Source organism: Petaurus breviceps, unplaced genomic scaffold (genome assembly GCF_028583685.1).
Source record: "Petaurus breviceps papuanus isolate PSGF00001 unplaced genomic scaffold, PetGlider_PUasm1.0 174, whole genome shotgun sequence".
NCBI lineage: Eukaryota > Metazoa > Chordata > Mammalia > Diprotodontia > Petauridae > Petaurus > Petaurus breviceps.
The window spans coordinates 13,733,410-13,757,326 of NW_027185761.1; the positions used below are offsets into that span (position 1 = coordinate 13,733,410).

The 23,917-nt window shown below is 40.7% G+C and overlaps 1 protein-coding gene across 1 annotated transcript in view; it reads left to right on the forward strand.

The window, feature by feature from the left end:
* NUP210 (nucleoporin 210) overlaps nucleotides 1-23,917 on the forward strand; it is a 183,763-nt gene that overhangs the window by 74,378 nt on the left and 85,468 nt on the right. Inside the window, exons 7-14 of the mRNA XM_069083772.1 lie at nucleotides 2,602-2,760; nucleotides 3,438-3,506; nucleotides 5,440-5,546; nucleotides 6,506-6,646; nucleotides 7,769-7,906; nucleotides 10,465-10,620; nucleotides 16,195-16,393; nucleotides 22,398-22,543. Of these exons, the coding sequence (XP_068939873.1) occupies nucleotides 2,602-2,760; nucleotides 3,438-3,506; nucleotides 5,440-5,546; nucleotides 6,506-6,646; nucleotides 7,769-7,906; nucleotides 10,465-10,620; nucleotides 16,195-16,393; nucleotides 22,398-22,543 (1,115 nt within the window). The remainder of the gene's footprint in view (nucleotides 1-2,601; nucleotides 2,761-3,437; nucleotides 3,507-5,439; nucleotides 5,547-6,505; nucleotides 6,647-7,768; nucleotides 7,907-10,464; nucleotides 10,621-16,194; nucleotides 16,394-22,397; nucleotides 22,544-23,917) is intronic.

Here is a 23,917-nt window from a genome sequence, read left to right on the forward strand (position 1 = left end):
TCATTATGATAGGGCAAGGAGTGAAGAACAGTTGGGCAAGAAGCTGGAAGAGGGCACAGAGTGGGGTGTGCAGACCACCTCAAGTGGTTCTCACTGAGCCATGTCTTCTGACCACACCTGCCACAAGGTCTTGGTACATCTGTCTGGGGCTACAGTGTCAGCATCTCTAAAGAAGGCTGCCATGTTTGTTTTGGAGTTAACTGGCTTTGATTTTTGTAAGTTAGGAGAAAGGGTGTGAGACCAGAATAGGGTAGGAGCTTGATGAATGGGCATGGCAGAGTATCAGTGACCCAGCAGTCAGGTCTCTGAGTGTGTTCCATTTTATATTATCTCCTGGTTGGTCTCCTTTGGGGAACTGCAGCCAGGGAATTGGGCTTGTATCCCTATAGTGCTCCGTGTGTGTTTCTGACCATGTTGCTGGGGAGCCAATACATCTGGATCCAGGATGCTGTCCTTGTAATGATTAGCCTGGTTAGGGTCAGCATGAGCTCTGTCTAGTCATTTCCACAAGCTAGTGGTTTGCTCTTCAGGCTCTATCAAGAGTACCTTTCTGGCACAAAGTAGGCACTAAATAAATTCTTCCTATGGATCCATTTCCTAATCTGTCAGATAAAAAGTTGGACTAGATAGTCTCTAATGACCCTTCTAACTCTAAAATTCTCTAATAATTACTTATATGATGACTTATGAAAACCAGCACTTAAGTGTACTGTAAGAGATGCTATTTAAAGGGATCTTTGCTGAATTGTTTTGTCTAGTAAAGGATCCTTTTGTGAAGAGCCTCATCATTGTCTGAATGAGTGTGATAAATTCAAACTTCCATCCAGCTGAGGACACTTGTGAAGTACACAGTCCCTACCCCCCTGTATCATAGAAAGGTTGTGACTGGCTTCTGTGATTAGTCACAGAACATCACAAGATCATGGATTTACAGCTGGAAAGGACCTTAAGTGTCATCAAGTTCAACCTTTTTATTTTACAAAAGAGGAAACAGACCGGGAAAGGTGAATTAACTTGCCCATAGTTATACAGGTAGTAAAGAATAGAGCCCGAATTCAAGCCCAAGTCTTCCGAATCCCAATTTAGTGCTCTTCTGTCTTCTATACAGCATATCATATCACAAGTTTTACTAGTTATTTGTATACCTGACTTGGGTCCATAGTTTAGGGCATGGCTCCTGGGAACTGTGAAAAATCCCCTTCACGTAATGTTCCTGGTACCTTTATCAGGGTTCTCCTGTCTCACATCATTCAAGTAAAATGAACTCACAGGGCATATACCTTGTCCGATTTACCTTAGTATCTCTCCTTTGTATTGATGTATGTATGTTGTACATATCAATCAACCAATGTTTATTAAGCACCTACTATGTAACCAGTATGGTGTTTGGTGTGTGAATAAAGATAAAAGTGAACAGTTCCTGCTCCCAAGAAGGTGATTACCTTCTGTCACATGGTCAGAATGAATTTGTGCAGTTTTTGAAGTTGCCAATACTTTGGAAGTATTTTTAGGTATTGGGAGAAGCTGGCTCTTTGAAAGTGTTTTTAGAATATTGAAGTGATGCTGCTTGAGTTGACAATTAGATGTTTTTTTATGATTTTTAACACTTAGCAGCTCATGTATTCTGAGTATATGGTAAAAAATTTACAAGGGACAGAGCTTTGCTTTCCCATGTTGCTAACAAATGAAAAAGGAGGAAAAAAAAGTCAATGACAGAGCTACCTTGGGCTCATAATTTGGGGCATGGTTCCTGGGAATTGTGAGAAATGCTTCTAGCTGTAATGTCCCTGGTTCCCTGGATCATGACTCTCTTCCCTCATGTCACACAAATAAAGGGGCTTCAGTGAAAGGAGATCACATCAGATCAAAATCTAAAGATCTGATGGAACACTTCCCCTCCTTCCCAAACAAAAAATAGGGTGGAAATTATGGTCTCCACTACCTCCCAAGGGAAACAATGAATACTAAATCACAAATATTATAAGAAAAATCATAATTTTTCCTAAGAAATCATCTGGTTCTCACCCTGCTAATTTATTAGTTGCTCCAAAATATACCTGATAGAACAACAAGAACAAAACAAAAGAAAAACCCAAGGTTGATGGGTTGTTAAGATGTTATCTTCTAGGAATTAGGATAAATTCCCCACAAATTACAGACCTCAGTTTGCCCAAAACAGCGAAGACCATTGTTCAGAGGTCTTTTTAGAAACCAGGGCTGATGTGGCTCTTTCAGCTTGCCCTCCTCCTGCTCTCAAGATGACATAGCAATGATCTCCACTGATACCCTAAAAATCCCTTGCTCTGGTGAATAGGAATGACTCTAATGTCATCATTCCTTAAGCAGCTGGGAATTTTTCCTCAAAGGCTGTAGTCATTTAAAGGGGACGGGAGGTCCTAGGTTGCTTATGGCTGTACTTTTCTGCAGATTTCTTAGAGACTGTTAGCTTTTTCCATAAGGCATGACAGTTTGATTTTTGCTTAATTTTCCATTTTTCAAATCTACCTCCTGTCATTAATGGAACTCATAGATTTTGGCAAGGGAGCTGCATTATTGTTCAACATTTTTTTCTCATTCTTGTTTTGTCTTTCCTATGTACAGAATTAATGATGCCTTCTGATCAGTATGAACTTCAACTCCAGAATAACATACTTGGCCCTGAGGGAGATCCAACGCAGCCTGTCGCCAAGTTGATTCAGGCGACATCAATAGTCACTGCATTGCAGCAGGGACAGACTAACCTGGTGCTGGGACACAAAAATATCCTCTGAATATGTGTGTGTGTGTGTGTGTGTGTGTGTGTGTGTGTGCATGTGCATTCGAGCTTTGGATGTACTTCAGTTCTCCAAATATTTTTTGATATGGAGATGTTTTTCTTCTCTGAACCCATGGCCAGGCTAAAAATATCCCTGCTTTCTCCCAGTGATCTAAAAATCAGAAAGAGTTGAAATAGCAACATCGAATTGCACACCTCTCTGGATGACTCACTAGTTAAAATCCTAGAAATGAGAAGTAGCAAATAAAGAAACAGCATTATTGCCTCCCTCCAGAATCTTCTTAAGGGCTTAGAACCCTTTCACAATGGTCTGTGGCATAGATTATTGGGAAAATCATCGGGGGATAAAATAGTTTCAGTATAAACACATGGAATTCTCTGAAAGTTCATGGTTATTTTTGGTAAAGAAATCATTCTGTTGGTGAAAAAAGCATTCATTATTGTTGTCTGGAGTTCTGGGAAATAACTGTTCCAGATCTGGGAAATAACTGTGGAAAACAGCCAGAGGCAATTATATATATTTTTTAAATTATTTTTTATATCTTTAGAGATCTAGCCTCTGATGCAAGTACCAGTTAATCAATCAGACAAAAATCAGCTTAGTCCCCTTCCAGTAAGTTTATTTTCCTCATGTGGTTTTATTCCTTAATTAAAACTTCAGGCATTCGTATGCAGGGTGCTTCCAGATTACCCAACAGCACGATTTACGTTGTGGAACCTGGATACTTGGGTAAGCACCAGTTTCCTGACTGTTGTACAGTGAATTCAAAAACAGAGTTGACTGGAACAAATTGTAAAATGTCTGATCTTACATACGTGCACACACACAAATGCACATGTGTGTGGGGGTATGTTTGTGTGTACATACATGCATATGAAATGTACTTGTGTGTATAGGCAATGTGTCCTGTATATGATGCATGGGTGCATATCCACATGTGTGTATTCTTGTGTGTGTTTATACATATAAGGTGATAATAGTCACACATAATCGTTGGTTGTTTGGTTGGTTGGCTGTTGTCCTTCCTTCTCAAAGAGGACCAAAAAGACATTGCTGTGCTAGAGTCAGGTTTTGATGCGTCTGACTGTGACTGATCAGACCGGTATAAGCTCAGAATGCTCTACCACAGGTGGAGGTGGGTTCTCCAAATTCGCACATCCTGCATTTCCTTTGAGCTGTCTCAATTCTGCTTTGCTCATAGAGCACAGCACCTTCTCTGATGTGGGCACGCCATACTGGGTGGTCCTGTGCCAGTGTCTCCCATGTCACACAATTCCAGAGTTCTTGAGAGTGTCCCTATATTGCTTCTTCTGACTGCCATGTGAGCGCTTGCCTTGTGTGAGTTCTCCATAAAACAGTCTTTTTGACAAGCATACGTTTTGTATCATATTAGGTGATTCAGCCTATTCTCACCCATGTGGACCCTGGGGGGCTTGTTAATAGTTGAATTGAAGCCTTTCAGTTCACTTGTGGGCCTCTCCTTGCTGGCTACCTTTGGGTTATTTGCTTCTTTCCAGCACTTCCTCCAGGGTAGTGTGTAGGCATATGGGGAAAAAAAGTAGAAGACAAGCCTGCTCCGTTTGATCCTTGATGGGTAGAAAGGGAGAGGAGGGAAGTGGAATAAAAGAGAGGGAGGCTTTTGGCATATTGAAAACAGTCTGAAAAGAAAAAAAATTTAAAAAGAAAAGAAAGAAAGAAATGTCTGATGATCACCAGAACTGCTTTTATGGATTGCATAAAGTATCTTGATCTCCTCATTGGAAAACTTACACTCAGGTGTCCACAAGCCTCTCCTTGTTTCATTCGATTTCCCTCCCCTTTGGGAGAATAAGCATGATGGGAGTGTGAATTCAGAGGCAGTTTACCCCGTGAAACAGTAGTGTCTGGGAAGGAGAGCTGAGGGTAGAGTACAGGAGGAGGGAGGAAGAAGCTAAGGAATAAAAGCCATTCTAGAGAAGCTTAGGACACATATGTAACATTTCACAGACGTACCATTTTCATCCTTCTGTTTGAAACCACTTACACATTAAATGTGCTGTGATGCTTCAGTGATGTCAATCTCAGACTCCTTGTGTGGTGATAGACACCATTTTGATCTTGCTATCAAAAACTTGCAATTTTTGCTATGGCTAGAATTAAGGTCTTTTGGGAAATATAATTGTTGGATTATTATTCTGATTAATTGTGGTAACTCCGCATGGGCTTTTGAAGTGTTTTCATGGTATTTTAGGTGTAATTGGTTTAATTATGGATCATTAAACTAGACCATTGTATCTGCTAGCTAGTTCATTTGCCTAGAACACGGGGCTCATGCAGACAAAGCAATCAGCTTGAACCTCATACTGGCCAGTTAGTTACAGTCTTTTCCATGACCACAGACTAACCCCCATAATCCTGTCTGTGGGCTGATCCCCTCAGCTCTGCTTAACCATCTTTTGAATACATGATGAATGGGAACCAGTAAAGGGAGCAGGAATGATTTAGCATAGCCCATCTGTTTTGTTTTGGGTTGTTTTTTTTTTTTTTGGTCATGTTCTAATGGTAGACCAGTACCACTCTCTCCATATAAAAGGGACAGCTCTTGAGTAAGAACATTTAATGATAGACAGCCTTCTTTTCTGTAGATTAAATGGTCAAGTTGTTCTGTTTCCATGTTTTATAGGCTTTACAATTCATCCTGGGGACAGATGGGTCCTGGAAACAGGCCGATTTTATGAAATCACCATTGAGGTGTATGATAAATCAAGTAACAAGGTGTATTTATCAGATGTAAGTATATACCAAGGAATGATTCCCTGCAGTGTACCTGGGTCTAATTTGGAGTTATACCAGCCATGAATATAGCAACCCTCTGAGTATCCCCCCTGCAACTTTTGAGTTCTGAAGGGTTTCCAAGGGGCCAATTTAGTGGTTAATGTCAGAATCCGCTACCTACTTATTAGCTTGTCAGATTCTTAAGGAAGACATAGAATGTTGCCTGACACCACTCAGGTCCATAGAGAATTGAGTTTATACACAGTACCCTAATTCTAATGTTTTTGGACTTGAAAGAGGTACACCTTGGCTAAAGTTAAGTACAGCAGTTACTGGAGTTTAATTTATATCTGTAGTTTGGGTAATGAGTGATAGTTAAGAGTAAAGGAGATACCTCTTGCCAGCTGCCATGTTTTTTTCTCTTCTTGAGTATAATTATTGTCCCTGTACCTCTGGAGTGCTTGAAAAACAGGGGGGCTTTTTTACTTTGTTTTTTGTTTTCTCAGTAAACAGTGACATCTCAGGGGTTGACTCTTGGGCTATCAATTTCTATGTAGCTGTTGCCAAATTAAGTTAGCTTTCTCACTTTGGTAACTTGTGCTGTTCTGATGAATTTCTCTATAGAAATGACAGGCAAATTAAAGAATTTCCCCACACAATTCCTGCTACATTTTTTAAAAATTAGAATTTCTTGATGATAACCAATTATCTAGGTCCAAGATGGTATTGTTTAGTTGATAGTTTTATTTTCTTTCTCTGAGATTAACACTGAGGGAAAGAAATGTCAGAGAAGTTGGTCTTTTCCATCTTCTTATTCAATTGAATCAACAAGGCCAATTTTTTTCTCCTTTGAAATTAGATTTCTTGAGGCTTTGATATTAAGTTTCTTTTTCTTTTTTTAATGGAAGTATTTTGGGCATTCTTCTATAAGTCAATCAGAGATAACTATTTACCTTGCTTATTTTGATTTCCAGAATATCAGAATTGATACTGCATTGCCTCGGGAGTATTTTGAGGTGCTTAAGTCCTCCCAGAATGGTTCATACCATCAAGTCAAAGCAATAAAAAGGGGACAGACAGTGATTGATGCAGCCCTCACTTCTGTGGTGGATCAGGTAAACCTGTCCTAATGAGCCTTTCATTTTGCTGTCGTCTCCTTTCATCTTTGTCCTTGATGATTACCTCAACAAGAAAGGAATGACAGGTCTCTGGGGGAAATCATAAAGGTTGGTGTTCTCTTCCTCCTTTCCCCAAAGAGCAAGCCTTGCTAGGATTAGGAGCAGACAAGGAAACAATGGAAACCATTGCTTTTGGGATCAATGTGCTGTTCAACCCTTGGCCTTGGGCCTGCTGTGTCTAGCTATGTTAATGTTAAGGAATCATGGGAAAAAACCTCTTTTCCAGGATGAAATTCTCAACTTTCTTTTCATGTATTCTTGTATGTACATCCATCATCTGGTTTGTAACAATTTCCACCAGACTATACAGTTGTCGTGACTTTTGCACAGATTGACCACTTTTCCCTTTTTTTCTCCTTTCCTACAAGTTCCCCCCAACCTGCATTTTACAGGATTCCATTTGATTCTACAAAAATTTACTAATTGCTTACTATGTGGAAGGTACTCTCCTAAGTGCAGGAGATTGAAAGGTAAAAATGAGATGGTCCCTTGCCTTTAAGGAGATCATGGCAGTTGGTATGCTCTCCATATATATTCATAATAAGCTTGAAAGGCTTAATTAGGTGGGTTTAGTTATAGCATGTGCACAAATAAATCAGTATTTTATACACACACACACACACACACAAAGTAATTTTCAGAGAGAGAGAGAGAGAACACTCAACTCCTGGGAGAACACTGGAGGTGGAGGTGGTGCCCAAAGTGTATTTTGAAGGAGCCCAGGGATCCTATGAACCAGAGATGAGGAAGGAGAGCATTCCATCCTTAGGAAATGTCCCCCATACCCTTCTTCCCATAGACTGTGTCATTTTAAAACCTGCCCTTGGGATCAGAATTTATCTCCTTGTTTGCTTTTCATTCATAGTCATGTGGGTATGTGCTGGTTTGCTGAGCCCCCTTCTTCCCCTCCCCTCCCCCCACTTTCTCTCTTTCTCTCTCTGATTCCTCTTCTTCAGGGCTGGGGGTGGGGAGATAGGTAAGAAGGAGCTTGTTGATTTGAAAGAGAAAGACTGTGCAAATGAAATAGTTGCCATGGTGACTATTGCTTTCCCATTGTAGGATGGAGGTGTCCACACTTTACCAGCGCCTGTCCGGAACCAGCAGGAGGTTGAAATTTATGTCCCCATCACCCTTTCACCAAGCATCCTAACTTTCCCATGGCAGCCCAAAACAGGAGCCTATCAATACACAATAAAGGTAAACATGTAAACACAGAAAATGGTTAATGCTGAATCACAGTGAGGAAGCATCACTAAAATTACTTAAAGGTATGCTTGTCATGGGTGTGTTTTAGGGGGAGCTATTGTCTTCAACCATCTTGTCCTCAACCTATCTTAGTGAAGTTGCAATGAATGAACTTTTGAAGTTATCCAAGGGAAAATTTAGCACTGGCTTAAACTGTTTTCCAGTAAATCTTCTGGCCATTGCCCTCTGGACAAATGGTTTTCTTACCCTCCTCTGCCCATTCTGTGAAAGGTTTGTTTTTCTCTAAGACTTCCTAAGCGACACAGAGATGGCAAGGTGGTACGGCAACTGTGAGCTAGACCCCTGTAATTCTCTGCTCTTAGTTACAACTTTTATCTCTTTCTTTTTTTTTTTTTTAAAGCAATCAGGGTTAAGTAACTTGCTCAAGGTTACACGGCCAGTTATTTCTGGGTGTGGTGCTAAGTATCTGAGCCCGGATTTGATCCCCAGGTCATCCCGACACTGGGGCCGGTGTTCTTACTCGCTGAGCCACTTGGCCGCCCCTTTATCTCTTTCTTAGACAAGGTCCAGCTTTGTTTTTCTTTTCAGAAAGGATAAAGAAATTCCATTTTAGGAGAATGGCCGAATTAGAATCCTGAAGATAAAACATGGGTCAGGATTAAGTTCCCTCACATGGTTTTCAAGTTTCTTGAACTTGGTATTTCCATTCCCAGTGGTCTTGGACATTCTATTTGTCCTTCACTGCCCCAACTCCTATGCTGACACATGGAACAGAATAGTTATTGAACTGGGTAAAAGGGAGTTGTGACTGTAAGAGGACCTGATGACTCTTACTCACTTTCAGCCCTTGTCCCTCTGGGGACTCTGGCCATTGTGTCAGTTTCCTTCCTGCCTGAAATCACAATTAATGGTTCTCTCCCTAACCCCCACCCCCAATCATTCAGTTTTTAATAAAATAAATGGAAAAGGGGAATTGGGGTGCAGATAGCACAAATGGAGGTTTATCTGCTCAACTGGTCCTGGAGTGGTTCCATTTCTTGTAGGGGCTACAGACAAAAGAAGGGAGAACTGTCATTAGGTCACACACAAACAGCTTATGCTCATCTTTGTGATGAAAAGGGAGGAACTAGGACAATAGCACCCCTTCCCACAGTCAAATAAAGTTTTAGCAGAGCAGGAAACTTAAACCAGCAGCTCCCTCTGTTTGGTCTGTTCCTTGCCTGCCCGGCTTTCAGGGGAGACACTGGATAGCTGTTTTCCACTTTAGGAAAGGCACATGTGTTTATTCTGTTGCATTGTCGGGGCCTGCTTCTTATGGTTTTCTTACTTCAGAGCATTCCCCAAAAAATGGAATCAGGTATTGGGAGGGAAGGAACATACGAATATGACTTCTTCTCACTCATTCACTTCTGAACTCTTCCTGTCTGGCCCTTTTACAAAAACAAAACAAAAAGTTTTGGTTCAGATAGAAGGGATGGGGTCCACCCTGTCCCAGATCTGAGAATTCCTTCATTTGTTTGCAACTTTTATTGAGCATGTCCTATACAGAGAGAACTGTATTTATCCTCGAAGGAGAAGCAGGAATAAATGAAACGTGTTTCTTGCCCTTACAGAGCTCACTATATAGCAAATTCCTTCACTAAAAAGGGTTAAGAATTAGGTAGCATGGTATAGGCTGGCCTTCAAGTCTAGAAGATCTGGGTTCAAGTTCTGCCTGGGACACATATTGATTGTATGGTCCTTGATAAGGTAAGTGACTTGTCAGTGCTCCTGCCAATTCTCTAGGACTAGAATTTGCAGATAGATTATGTATCTGCTTCATGGAGACATGAAGCTGCCTATACCATCTTCCTATCTGATTTTTATCCGTGGTGAAATCATAGATATGGACCTCCCCAATATACACCTACCAAAAAGGATTCAGACTCCTAGAATGTTGGGATAACAATCATTTACTCCTAATCCATGCATTCTTCAGACCCTGGATGTAGGGGCAAATGTTTTGGGGGCAAAACATAAAAGTGTCACAATGAAAAGAAACCCACCTTATTTTCATCGACCCTTTCTGCCTTTTCTCAGCAATTGAAGGCCAATGTCCCTAGCATCCTTATCCAGCTGTACCAGGACCCTCCAGTGTCCGAGAGACTGTGTCTAGCAGATTGAGTTTGGAGTGGTGAGAGGTGGTTCATGTGGGACAGACCTGAAGTCCTGACCACAGAGACTATGGCATAAGTAATCACAGGTGTCTAGGTAGGCCACATCTCAGAGTGGTGCATTACGTCAAACATTCTGAGAAAGACAGGACCAGCACGCAGTTGAATAGTAACAGATGACTAGCCGAGGGTCTGCCAATTTCTGCCCCGAGAGAAAGAGTTTCTTTCAGTAGGGACTCTAGATATGTAGGGCTTGTGTTCTGTTTCCCAACTACATTTTCCCCAGGGAAATTTTGGCAGGGCTTCCTCTGATGCACCTGTCCCACATTGTGAGTCATAAGGCACTTTAGGAAAGGCGAGGTCAGCATGTTGAGCCAATGTTTTCTTCCTTCCTAGGCCCATGGTGGGAGTGGGAACTTCACCTGGTCCTCATCGAGCCACATGGTAGCCACGGTCACAGTCAAGGGTGTGATGACAACCAGTAGTGACATTGGTGTCAGTGTGATCCAGGCGCATGATGTGCAGAATCCCTTACATTATGGAGACATGAAGGTATTGGAGTGGGATCATGGAGCCTCGGGGATCCAAGACTCTGGACTACATGGGAAGGGGAGGGTTCACCAAGTTGATGATAACAGATTGACAAGGGCCCTTCCTGCTTTAAATCAGTCAATCAACAAGCATTTACTAGGTACTTACTCTGTATCAAGCACTGAGGATACAAAGACAGTGGATCAAAAGGCATTTTGAGGACCCTTATTTAAGTGAAATGGTAGAAAGGAGGGGAATTAGTGTTAGAGAAGGGCTGCACTAGATAAATACTCTACTCCAGATCCATGTGACCTTTTGAGATGTGACATGGTTTTTTTTGGGGGGGAGGGCAATTGGGGTTAAGTGACTTGCCCAAGGTCACATGGCTAGTTTTTGTGTCAAGTGTCTGAGGCTGGATTTGAACTCAGGTCCTCCTGACTCCAGGGCGTGATGTGACAGATCTTTTACAACTTCAGCAGGACAACAAAAAACATCATGATCTGCCCCTATCTTCAGCTACATAGAGAGGAAACAGAATGGTGATTTGCTAGTTTTAAACCATGACTGAAGAGGAGGTATCAGCAAGAGGCCATAGTTTGGTTCATTCATTCAAGAAATGTGAATGGACAAAGAATTCATCGACTCTTTAGTCAGAGAACCTGGATTCATATTTTTGCTTCTGATGCTTATTACCCTTATGACCTTGGGCAATTCACTTAACCTCCAGGCTTTAATTTCCTTGTCTATAAATGAGGAGGCTAGATAGATGGTCAGAGAGGTCCTTTTCAGCTCTCAGTCTGTATGATTTGGTATCCTATGAACTGCTGTGTACAAGCTATTGTGTTCGATATTGTGGGAAGGATCTAAAGATCAACACAGGCGTGGTCCCTGTCTTCAAGATTCTCACTGTCTAGAATTGTATCCATTTAAAGACTCCCTTCCATAAAAATGTGTTTTTGACTATGCAACAAATCCTGGAAGAAGCTTCTGTGATTGGGCAGGTCAGATCAGTGGAGCTTTTGCACACTTGAGCATTTTTGGGGACACCGAATATCAATTCACATATCCAGCAGGATTTATTGTGTTCAGACTGAATTTTGAAAGGAGCCTGATCTGCTGACCTCAATTTTCAATTAAACTATTTATTAAGTACCTACTATGTGAAAGACAAGGCAGTGAATGGAGGGGGAAGAAATACAAGCAGTCATGTTCTGATAGTAGAAATGTTTTGATGTAGAAGCATGAAGAACAGTGTGATAGAATGGGAAAAAGCTGTCTGTGAGAGTCAGAAGACCTGCCATCAAGCCTGGCTGTGCCATGAGTGAGATCTGGCATGGCCTATTGAGTCATCTAACTTTACTGCCATTCAACTGTGTCATCTCTAAAACAGAATCATGGCATCTGCCCTAGATGTTTTACTGAGTTATAAACAATAAAGTGCTATATAAATGGGATCTGTTATTATTATCTAATGATCAAATGTTTTGGAAAATCAAAAATGGGACGTAAGTATCCTCTTATTGTTTGGCTCATCGGTTTCCTCAACCCACTGGGTAGATGATTTTCAAAATATAGATACTAGAAGTGAACAGATGCAATGTCATGAAAAGATACCATCACCCTGTGCCTAGGAATCGGTGTCAAAGCTCTTGGTTGCAGGATTAAGTCTTTGGATGAGACCATGGTGATTATTATCCGGTGTCAGGCCCTCATTTTACAGATAAAGAAATGGTAGCTCAAACAAGTGAAATGCCTTGTTAGAATTCACATAGGGAGTAAATAGCAGAGATATGATTGAAACCCAGGTCTTCAGATTCCAGTTCCCATCAATGACTCCATCACTAAGCATTTGTTAAATGCTTTCTCTGTGCCAGGCTCTTTGCCATGCACTGTAGGTAAAAAGACAATTGGAGACAGTCTGTCTTCATGGTGTTCACATTCTACATGGGAAGACAACAGTATTCAAAAAATACAAGGTAAATTTAGCAGGAAAATACTAGCTGGTAAAGGGGATCAGGGAAGATTTTATGTAGGAGGTGGTGCCCCTTCCTGTCTTTCCAGTCTTCTTACTTCTTACACCATGTTCACTGCCCCTCATGTATTCTTCATTCCAGTAACTGTTTCTTGCACTTGATATTTCCATCTCCTGATTGGGCATTTTTTGCTGGCTGTTCCTCATGCCTGAAATGGTCTTCCCACCTTCTTTAAGAAGCTTTTAGGGCAGGTAGGTGAATAGAGCATAGGCCCTAGAGTCAGGAGGACCCGAGTTCAAATGTGACTTCAGACACTTGACACTTAGTAACTGTGTGACCTTGGGCAAGTCACTTAACCCCAATTGCCCTGCCTTCCCCTCTCTAAAAAAAAGAAGCTTTTCATAATCCTTTTTTTTTTTTTAAGGAAAGTTAAGGAATGTAAACAGTTTAACTTTATTGATTTTCTTATGATTTTCCTTTTTATGCTTTTCTTGAGTCTTATATTTGAAAGTTAGATTTTCTTTTTAGTTCTGGTCTTTTTATCAGGAATGCTGGAAAGTCTTTCATTTCATTAAATGTCTTTATTTTTTTTTCTCTTGAAAGATTATAATCAGTTTTGCTGGTACATTATTTTTGGTTGTAATCCCAGCTCTTTTGCCTTCTGGAATATCATATCAAGCCCTCTGCTCCGTTAATGTGGTAGCTGTTAAATCTTGTGCGATCTTGACTGTGACTCTGTGGTATTTGAAAGTTTTCCTTCTGGCTACATGAAATATTTTCTTTGACCTGGGAGCTCTGAAATTTAACTGTAATATAACTGGGAGTTTTCATTTTGGGAACTTTTTCAGGTGGTTGGTTATTGGTGGATTTTTTTTAATTTCCATCTTACCCTCTGACTCTAGGATATTGGGACAGTTTTCCTTGATTATTTCTTCAAATATGATGTCTAGCCTCTTTCTTTGATGATGGCTTTCAGATGATCCAATGATTTTTAAATTATTTCTCCTTGATATATTTTCCAAGTCATTTGTTTTTCTGATGAGATGTTTCATGTTTGATTCTATTTTTTCATCATTTTGACTTTGATTATTTCTTGATGTCTCATGAAGTCATTACCTTCTACTTGGCCAGTTCTAATTTTTAAGGAATCATTTTCTTCATTGAGCTCTTATACCTCTTTTTTCCATTTGACCAATTCTGCTTTTTAAGAAGTTATTTTCATCAGTGAATTTCTGTACTTCTTCTGTTGGCCAATTTTGTTTTCAAGGTGTTATTTTCTTCAGTATTTTTTGATTTTGTTTCTCTTTTACCAAACTGATATCTTTTCGTGATTTTCTTCTTTTGTTTTCATTTCTTTACCTGTTTTTTTTTTTGGAGGGGAGATGGCAGCAGGGCAATTAAGGTTAAGTGACTTGCTCAAGGTCACACAGCTAGTGAGCATTAGGTGTCTGAGGCAATTTGAACTCAGGTCCTCCTGACTCCAGTGCCAGTGCTTTATTCACTGTGCCACCTAGTTACCCCACCTATTTTTTCCTTTACCATTCTTATTTGATTTTGGAAATTTTTTTTAGCTCTTCTAATAATTTTTGTTGGGCTTGTGTCCAATTCACATTTTTTCCTTTGATGTTTTGCTTATAGCTGTTTTGACTTTTTTGTCTTCTGAATTTGTGTCTTGATCTTCATTGTCACCATAGTAGATTTTTATGGGCTGATTCTTTTTTGTTGTTGTTTGTTTATTTTTTCCACGCTATTTCTTGATTTGAATTTAAAATTTCTCTCTGTTCCTTTCTTGGGACTGACAGGAGGAAGAAGCATTGTCACAAGGTTTAAGCTTTTTTTGCTCTGTTGTCTTCAGAGCTAGTTGTTTGGAAGTTTTGGGTAATTCTATGGTGATCTGGGAGACGTGTGGTCACTACTCTTCTGGTCTGCACTCTGGGTCTTACTCAGGAAGAGCCCTTGATTCCTTGGAATTGTAATCAATACTGCTCTTCAGGGCCTCTCTCCCTTGGGACCAGAAAAGATACCATTTCTCAGGGTCCCTGACCCTTTGGAGCCCAGAGTGATACTGTCCAGAAGGGCTTCTGCACCCTTTTGACCAAAAGTGCTCCTCTCTGCCTTTGAACTATGTGATCCAGAAGTGGGTATAGGCAATGGAATTGACAAACAGCATCTGGTCCTTTGTCCAGTGGTGCCCTGGGCTACCCTGTAATCTCTTTCCGACTAGTTGCTTGATCCCTTTACTGTCTATGGCTTGAGAGTTCCCAAAGCTGCTTCTGCTTTTGTTGCAGCTCTCTCTTCCCAACCTCCTATGTTGCCTTAGGCTGGAAAAAATGTCTCACTCTGACATTTTGTTGGCACTACCACTATAGAATTCAATTTGAGGCATTATTTAAAAGTTGTTTGCAGAGGCATGTTGGAAGGGCTCAGCTGAATACTTCTCTACTCCACCGTCTTGGCTTCGCTTCTCCCCCATCCATCTTAATGCTAGTGCCTTCTCTCTGTGATTATTCCTAATTCATCATGTCTAGATTTTATTTGTACATAGTTGTTTTCATATTGCCTCCCCTATTAGATTGTGAGTTACTTGAGAGTAGGGGCTCTTTATGGACTTTCTTTGTATCCCCAGCATTTAGCACAGAGCTAGGCACATAGTAAGTACTTAATACCTTTAGACTGTCTGATGAGTTCCTATTACTTCACCACCACCACCACCACCACCACTAATTATAGTAGTAATAATAATGATGACATTCACATTTACATAACTTTTAATTTTTCACAGTCCACTTTTCTTACAGCAACAATGTAGGGGTAGGTAGTAATAGAACCTCAGAACTCAAAGTAGTAATAATCATTATAATAATAACTAGCGATCATATGGTACATTAAGGTTTGCAAAGTGCTTTACAAACATTGTCTCATCTTATCATCACAATGACCCTGGAAGGTATGTTCCATTATTTATTCCCATTTTACAAATGAGGAAACAGGTTAAGTGGTTTGCCCGGGGTCACATAGCTGGGAAATGTATAAGCCTAGATTTGAACTCAGTTCTTCCTGACTTCAAGTCCTGTACTGTAACTGCTGTAACACCCAGCTTTGGAGCTCCTCTAGTCCAAGTCCATTTTACAGCCAAGGAAAGTGTTGTTCAGATAAGTTTAGGTGACTTGGTCAAAGTCGCACACCTTGTTTTTGAAAGATCAGAACTACAATTCTAGTCTGCATCTCAGTTCTTTATGGTGGCCCTAATTTCTTCAACACTTGGTTGCAAAAGATGACTTCTAGCTTGAACATTCAAGGAAGAATTGATTTCAAACTATACTGAGAAAGACTTGCATATGTTGTATCTGAATTATTATCTTAAATCCATTTGCAATCTTGGTATCCCTATGGAGAGGAGGTAGAAATGTTCAGCACTAATATAGTACTAGTGGGGAGAGAACCTGTTCATGAGTCTGAGGCTCAAAATAAGGACAATGGGCACAAGGGTTTGGGATTGCCGAGGAGAGTGTAGAAAATTGCAGAGAAGGGAGCAGATGGCAGATTTCATGCTCTTGAAAGAGTAATCCTATGCCAATCCCATACCCAGGTCATAGTTCTGCCCTTTGTGTCTCCTACTCAGGTGTATGTAATAGAACCCAGCAGCATGGAGTTTATACCCTGCCAGGTGGAAGCCCGGGTAGGCCAAACCCTGGAGCTTCCCCTGAGAATCAATGGTCTCATGCCAGGGGAAGTCAATGAAGTGGTCACTCTGAGTGACTGTTCGCACTTTGACCTGATGGTGGATGTGGAGAATCATGGAGTATTCCAGCCACTCCCAGGTAAGCCAAGATGCTCTCTGGATTAGAAGGGCTAAGCAAGACTATTCATTCAGTGTCATTTTTCCTGATATCAGGATCAAAATAGTAATTGTGTTGGCATGGAGGAGGGTGGGAGAGAATTATGCATTTTCCAGATATTCAGAGGGATCTGTGATCTAATCCATGTGCTCGTGCCCATCAACCATACCAATCTCAACCCATCCATGCTTGTTTATCCTAGATGACTCAACGACTTCCTCCCATGGGTTCCATCCAGTCTGCTCAAGGACTTGGTTATTTTCTCTCAACATTACAAAGATACCTGGGAAGAAGTCTGTCCATCCATTATTCATTGTTCTCACCATGCAACCAGCCTGTTTTTTTTCAGTCACATATTTCTCTGATGACATCATTTACTCTGCTTCTTCTTTTCCTTTTACATAGACAGCAAACCACAGAACTAGAACTCAAAACCAGGTTCCCTGACTCAAAATCCAGACCTTAGATCCGTACAGGGCTCCTTCTCTCCCCTTCCTCAACCTCACTTCCATTTTAGTTGTTGTCAGGGGGCGCTGGAGCCAGCTCCAAGCCTTTGCAAGAGCCGTTGTTAAATCTTCAGAGTGAGCATTTACACCCTGGAAATCAGTAAGTTTTGTAAAAACAACTATTTTTGTTGATTGTCTTCACTTAAGAATATGAATTACGTAGATTAAATTTAAAAGTATGTTGTGGATATATTTTTTCCCCAGAGAGCCCAGAGGTTAAGCATTTGCCATTAAATCCCTGGATGTTGGGTCCTGGCAAAGGAGTTAAATGTACTAGCTTATGGTGGATGATACCAGTTCATATAGTCTATAACTGCTACAGACTAGACTATACCAGATGATACCCATAGATCCCATACAACTCAGCCGCCTTATCTTTTAACTAATTTCCTTCTGATGTCTACATGGCCCACACTATTGTAATGCCAGTGCTGCTTAATTCATGGTCACTGACTGGTATAGTTATCAAGTCTGAGACAGTTTTCTTTAAAAATTGCCAAAATCCTTAGGATTAATCATTTCTGCCCCAAATGGAGACCCAAGGTCTAATGTTATTCTCTAGTCCTTTCTTGTTTTCCTAGAAAAAGGGAGAGAACTCTATTTTCATTATCAGAGAAGCCACCTTCTCTATTTAAGGATAGGGTACCATATGTCTAATGGTTACTAGTTATCAGCATTTTCCCTTCTGCACCCATCTCCAGCTGTTGCTATCACTGTCATACTAGCTATTGGCACCCAAAATGTCTTACCTGCCTTTGGGGGTACAGTTGTTGTACCTGCAATCATTGAAGGACCAATTATGTTGCCAGGGCTTGGGGGCCAAGTGTTTGCAATAGCTGGGCAGATGTGCCCATCCCCTGGAGTACCTTTCCTAGAAGGTCACTGTGTGTTTGTATACCAGGCACCAGGGATATCTGTGGGCAATGTTAGAGTTACAGAGAGGCCTTCTTCTCAGTTAGAAAACTAGTTATTTAAAGTAGAACCATGCTTATTGTGACTAAATTTCTACAACTGGCTAATATCCATCAACGGTCAGCAAATGAATTGGCTGTATCATTGTTGGGCCCCCATAGTATTCTGCTCAGGAGTATGGTTATTTATTGGTTGCAGATGCTATGAACTCAGCACATCACAAATGGGGTATATTGAACTTAGTAAAGTAATAAATTGTGCTTGTTTGTTCCTTTTTTTTCTAGGATGAACTTTTAAAAAATCACTTTGATCTACTAAAAGCCCCTAATGAAGAAAACCTCTCATGGTGTAGTAAAACTCTGGTTTTCTTCCCTAAAGTCTCTCCCTATCTATTGAGTCCATCCTGAAAATACCACCAGAGTAATCTTTCCAGCATTCGACATTAGTCATTCTCCTGATCAAAATCTTTCATTGGCTCCCTGTCAATTCCCAGTTGAGACTCATTGGCATATCTCAGTGGAAGTGGGGGAGCCAACATGTGAAGTCAGCAAACCCCAGCTTTCCAAAAGCATCATGGCGGTTTGATTCACCTGAGACCCACTGGATTTCTGTGTTTCCTAGATAATTTACATCCTCATTTGTTCCCTGCTTGCCAAGGCTGGGCCTTATTCCTTCCACTACCCAAGATTCAATATACAAACCTATGACTGATTTCTTCTGACTCCAGCTTGGTAGACACTTCTAGCCTCTTCTTCCTTTGTATCTCTTTCAGTATGATTCTCATGGATCGGCACTCACCTCAATGTCTTTTTCATACCCTCCAGAATCCTAGGGTAGACTTCCAGACCTTCTAGCATGTGGCTTCAAACGGCCTCCTTCCCAGCCTTGTCTCCTACTCTTCACTTAACGTACTCTGCATTCCAGTGAGATATCAGATGACTTCCAATTCTTCAGCTCTTTCTTGCCTCTTTATTCCTCTAGGCCTTTGTTCCTATTTTCCCCATTGCCTATAATAGAGTTTACTGTCTTCAACTGCGTTGGGTGCCACTATTCCTTTTCTTTTATTATGAATTCAACAAAAAATTTTTAAAAAATGAATGTTTCAATAGGCAAAGAAGGAGAGAATATTGTATATGGAAATGGTGGGCTTCTATTACATACATACAATTTTAAGAGCATGTTTGTATATTTTATATGAACACATATTTAATACATTTGAAACAAAACTGCTGTGCTTGTCTGTATGCCCTCCAGGATTTCCTTTTTTTCCCTTCAAAACAATTCATCGATGCCCTTTTCTTATTTTTTGTCTTACTACCCACTCCACTCTCAATTTTCCCCATCAAAATAAAAACTTTCTCTTGTAACACAAACAAAATGGTTCCATCTTTTCCAGTAAGCTTTCCAGGATCTCCCAAGCTGGATGTAGCCTCTCCACCTCCAAAATTCTCACAACACCTCATTCATTCCTATTCTACACGTAGCATATTCTGATTTGTATGATACGTATATGTGTACCTGTTCCTTGCCCACCTCTCCCCTCCTAAACTATAAGCCACGTGAGTGCCAGGAACGTTTAGTGTGTGTGTGTGTGTATCTTTTTATCTTTACTATCCTCAGAGTGCCTAACACAAGACCTTGCATCTAGTAGGAGCTTAGTAAATATTTAATTTGCTGAAAGAAGTAAGCTATTAGTTTGAAAGTGGAAGACTGAAAGTGCTCTGTCATCGTTAGCAGACTGGGAACATGGAGATTAGCCTCGTTCCTGAGAACACAGGGCTGGCCATCAGAACCCTCCTGCACATCCCTCTTCTCTCAGGGAAGGGTAGAATCATTGTGAGGGTGGTTCTGCACCATTTGCCTGAGATAAACTCTACATTTACAGATGGTTGATAAATGTGAGCGAGCTCCAATACTATAGGGTTGGTATCAGCCAGAGTGATAGTGTATTCACGTTCCCTCAAGATTTCACTAGCTCTTAATTTCCATTGGCCTTTTCTCTGAAGCCCTTGCAGATAATGCAATTCACAAATAAAAGTCATAGAATTTGGGAGTTGAAAGGACCTTTAAATGATGATCCAGTCCAGTCCTCTCATTTTATAGAGGAAATCCAGGGAGATAGAGTGATTTGTTCTAAGGTACTCAAGAAGTGTCAGGGGTGGGATTTGAACCCTCATACTCTGACTTCAGTGCTAATTCTGTTTTTTCCCCCACTATACCATTCTCCCTCAAACTGAGGCCCAGAGAAAGGAAGAAATGACAGAGTCAAGACATAAAGGCATCTAGGTGGTATAATGGTTAGAGCTCTGGGCTTGGAGTCAGGAAGACCTGAGTTCAAAACTAGCATCAGATACATGCTGTGTGACCCAGGCACGTCACTTAATTGCCATCTGCTCAATTTCTGTACCTGTAAAATGGAAATAATAATAATAGCACCTACCTCCCAGGGTTGTTGTGAGGATCAAATGAAATAATGTTTAAGTGCTTAGCACAGTTATCTAGCACCTAATAAATACTTGTTTCCTTCCTTCTTAATCCCAGAGCTCTTTATTCACAGTCCCACACCCTACTACTATACGATATTGCTTCCCAAAATTCAATCTTAAAGGAACCAGGTAATGTTCAGATAATGATATTTCAGTTTAACAAATACTTGGGATCATAAGATCATAACTGTAGACTTCAGAGGCCATTGAGTCCAATCCCCACATTTTACACATGAGGAAACTGAGGCTAAAAGTGGTTAGGTGCCTGCCAAAGTTATACAGGAAGTAAGCATCATTGGGGAGGCACAAAACTAGGTCTTCCAGTCCCAGAGCCAGGGTGAATCCTCCATTGTACCATAAACTATGCCAAGTGATTCTTTCCTTTCTTGGAAGAAGCTGGGTCTGCAGAAGAACTAGAGCTCCCATTTTCTTATCTCCTGCCTCAGAGCCACAGAGCACATACCTTCCTCCTGCCTTCAGCAAAGAAAGGATTGAGCATTGTTTTGTGTTTCCAGTTGCTTGTAGAGCTGTTTTAATTTAGAATGACATGAAAAAACAACACCGTGTTTCTGAGGAACACAAGCAAACTATATTACTGTCTGTCCCTTGAGGATGGCTTTGTGTACTTTGTAAGCTGCCTAGGAGAAATCGAAATTTATTAAATTTAAATATCTCCAGGAAGGTAACCATTTTAGAATTGGAGACAGTACATTAGTGGGCAGAAGAGAGAATACTGTCATAACATGAGCTTGATACCTACCTCTCAAAGGGAGTTTGCTTTTAATAGTGTAGGGAGAAGGGGCTCTATATGCTTTGAGTGTGTGTCTGGGTTGAAATAAGGACAGTACAAAATTCCATGGTTTCTAAAAAGAAAAGTTGTAGCTAGATTACTTCAGCAGACCCGTGCCTCAAAGTGGACATCAGTCAGCTTGCTTAGGCAGGAGATTTCAGCCTCGTGTAGCACCACGACTCCATTTTATGTAACTGTCAATATCCAGGAACCACCATGAACACTTAATTGAAAAAAAAAATAGAATTACATTTTAAAAAATGCTATATCATTGAGAACTGTCATCATCTCTATTTTCATTGACAGAGGGAGTACTCATATCAATGAAATGATGTCTCTGGAAATACCAAAGCAAAATGGGGGTAATGATAATGAGACTGTAAAATATGGGAAATGCTTTGCAGTCAAAAATTATTATTATTGTCATTACTTCCAAGTGCTCAAATCAGATTACCTAGGAATTCCTGTGGGCCAGACCTCAAATAGAGACAGACAAACCAGTTCAGCTTCCCATATCTGATGAAAGTGGAGTCTTAGGAACTCTCCAGACAATTTCCAGCTTTGAAACCAAATTCTCACCCATATGAGTATGATTCTAGATCTTAAATCTCTTAAAATTACTCTTCCTGGGGCCTGGAGCAGAATTTTATTTCTCTAATAGTCTTCCCTCTGTCTCTCTGTCTCTGTCTAGCCTTTTTATCCCCTCTTCTCTCTCCTTCCTTCTCTCTCCTCTGTTGTCTCTTTCCACTCCCTCTCCATCTTCTCATCTTCCTTTCCTTTTCCTTCCTTTCCCTCTCCTTCTCTTTCCTCCTATTCCTTCCTGAACCTTGCCAAGTACACTATTTGCAAGAAATCCTAGGCTTGAAGACACCACAGCTGAAATCTCTCAGTGCCAGGCTTAGCTGGAGCACATGCTTTTCCCATTACACCTTCCTCCAGAATTATGGAAATGAGCAAGTAGATTTTGTTGGTCTGTTTTCTTTCTAGTTATAAAATAATTGTCTTCATGTTTTTCTTTGATAAGCATCACCCACCATTTTCTTATCCATACCCTGGTCTACAGTCTCTTCCCACCCCCAAGCATTAGAAAATTTCTGTTTTCATTCTTCACTATATTAATTTCTGTAGCCACAGGGTGAAACTGTAACAGAACCGAAGTGTTTCTAAAGAAAATCTGATTGTGTGCAAGCATGGAATGCTTAGGGGTCCCTCTTCCCTCCACAATATTCTCCTTCACCCCCACTTAGATGAAAAGTATCTTCTTCATTTTTGTATTTGTTTTTTCCTGGCAGGGAGGCTTAAGCCAGGAGCAGATTACTGCAGTGGTGTCCGGGTCAGAGCTGAAATCCAGGGGTATACCACACTGCTCGTGAGTTACAAACATGGTCACATTCACCTAAGTGCCAAGATCACCATCGCTGCCTATCTCCCACTGAAGGTGAGTTCAGCTTAACAATTCATCTGAGTTCTGCTAGATGCTGAGAGAGATACAAAGGTAAATAGTACATAGTTTCTCCCCTTCATGAGTGGTGAAATGTCATGGACATAGATAAACATATAATAATTCACCTTTATGTAGAGCTATAAGTTTTGCAAGGCTCTCTACTTACACCATCTCGTTTGATCCTCACAACAACTCTCTGAAGTAGATGCTACTACTACCCCCATTTCACAGATGAAGAAACTGATACCCAGAAAACTTATGATTTGCACAGGGTCACATAGTAAGTATCTGGTGTGGGGCTTCAACCCAGGTCTTCCTCAGTCCAAGTCCAATGTTCTACTTGCCCCTCCTCTCTGCTGCTCTATAGCACAATGGAATGTAACAAGAATGTAGGAGAAGTACACATATAATACTCTTATATTAATCATTTCAGAGCACTACCACGAGGTGAGCAGGGCAGGCATTATCATCTCCCTTCGATAGATAAAGAATCTGAAGCACAGAGAGAATAAGTAGTTTGTCCAGGGCCACTGCATAGGTGGATACAATTAGTGTCTTAAGCACTGACTGCATAGGAAAAGTCTAATCTACAGGTACACATAGCGTGATGCAATTCTTTCTCTTTATAATAAAATCTTAATTTACCCCAAATGGAAATTCTCCAGTGGAATGAGTTCCTTCTCAACTAATATCAGGGATTTGTTTGTTCATTCATGTTAAAACACACACACACACACACACACACACACACACACATTCTTCTTCCATGGCAGGTCCAGAGCTCAGGACACATTTATCCCAATCCTCTGTGTAACATGGGAGAGTAGTAAGAACACTGCAGTTGGAGTCAAGAGTCCCCGGATTCAAGTCCTGTCTCTTCCACTTAATATCTGCTTGTGATCTTGGACAAGTCACTTAATTCTTTTGAAGCTCAGTTTCCACATCTATAATTTAGGGAGAGGGGGATTGGACTGGATGACCTCTGAGGTCCCTCCCAGCTGTAAAGCTATGATCCTAGGATCATATAAAGTCAGCTTTGTATCTGATATATGTTTTGTGTGGATTTATGTGTATGTGTATGTCAGAGTAGGGTGATTCTCTCCACCTTATGTGCTTTATATCCCTTGTCTCTCTCCCCTACATTCCAGTCTATATCCAACACCATGATGACAGTCAGGATCAGATGTGGTGAGAGTTGACTAATTGGACTTTAGTAGTCCAGGATCCTTCTTGTTATTGAAACAAGGAGATTGTAATTCTTTCATCTCATTACAGTATCCTACAGAGTGCACACCCTCTTCCCTTCCCAAGATGGAAACTCACTCTTTGAGTTCCCATATATTGTCACTCTAGATGCCTTCCTTGTAA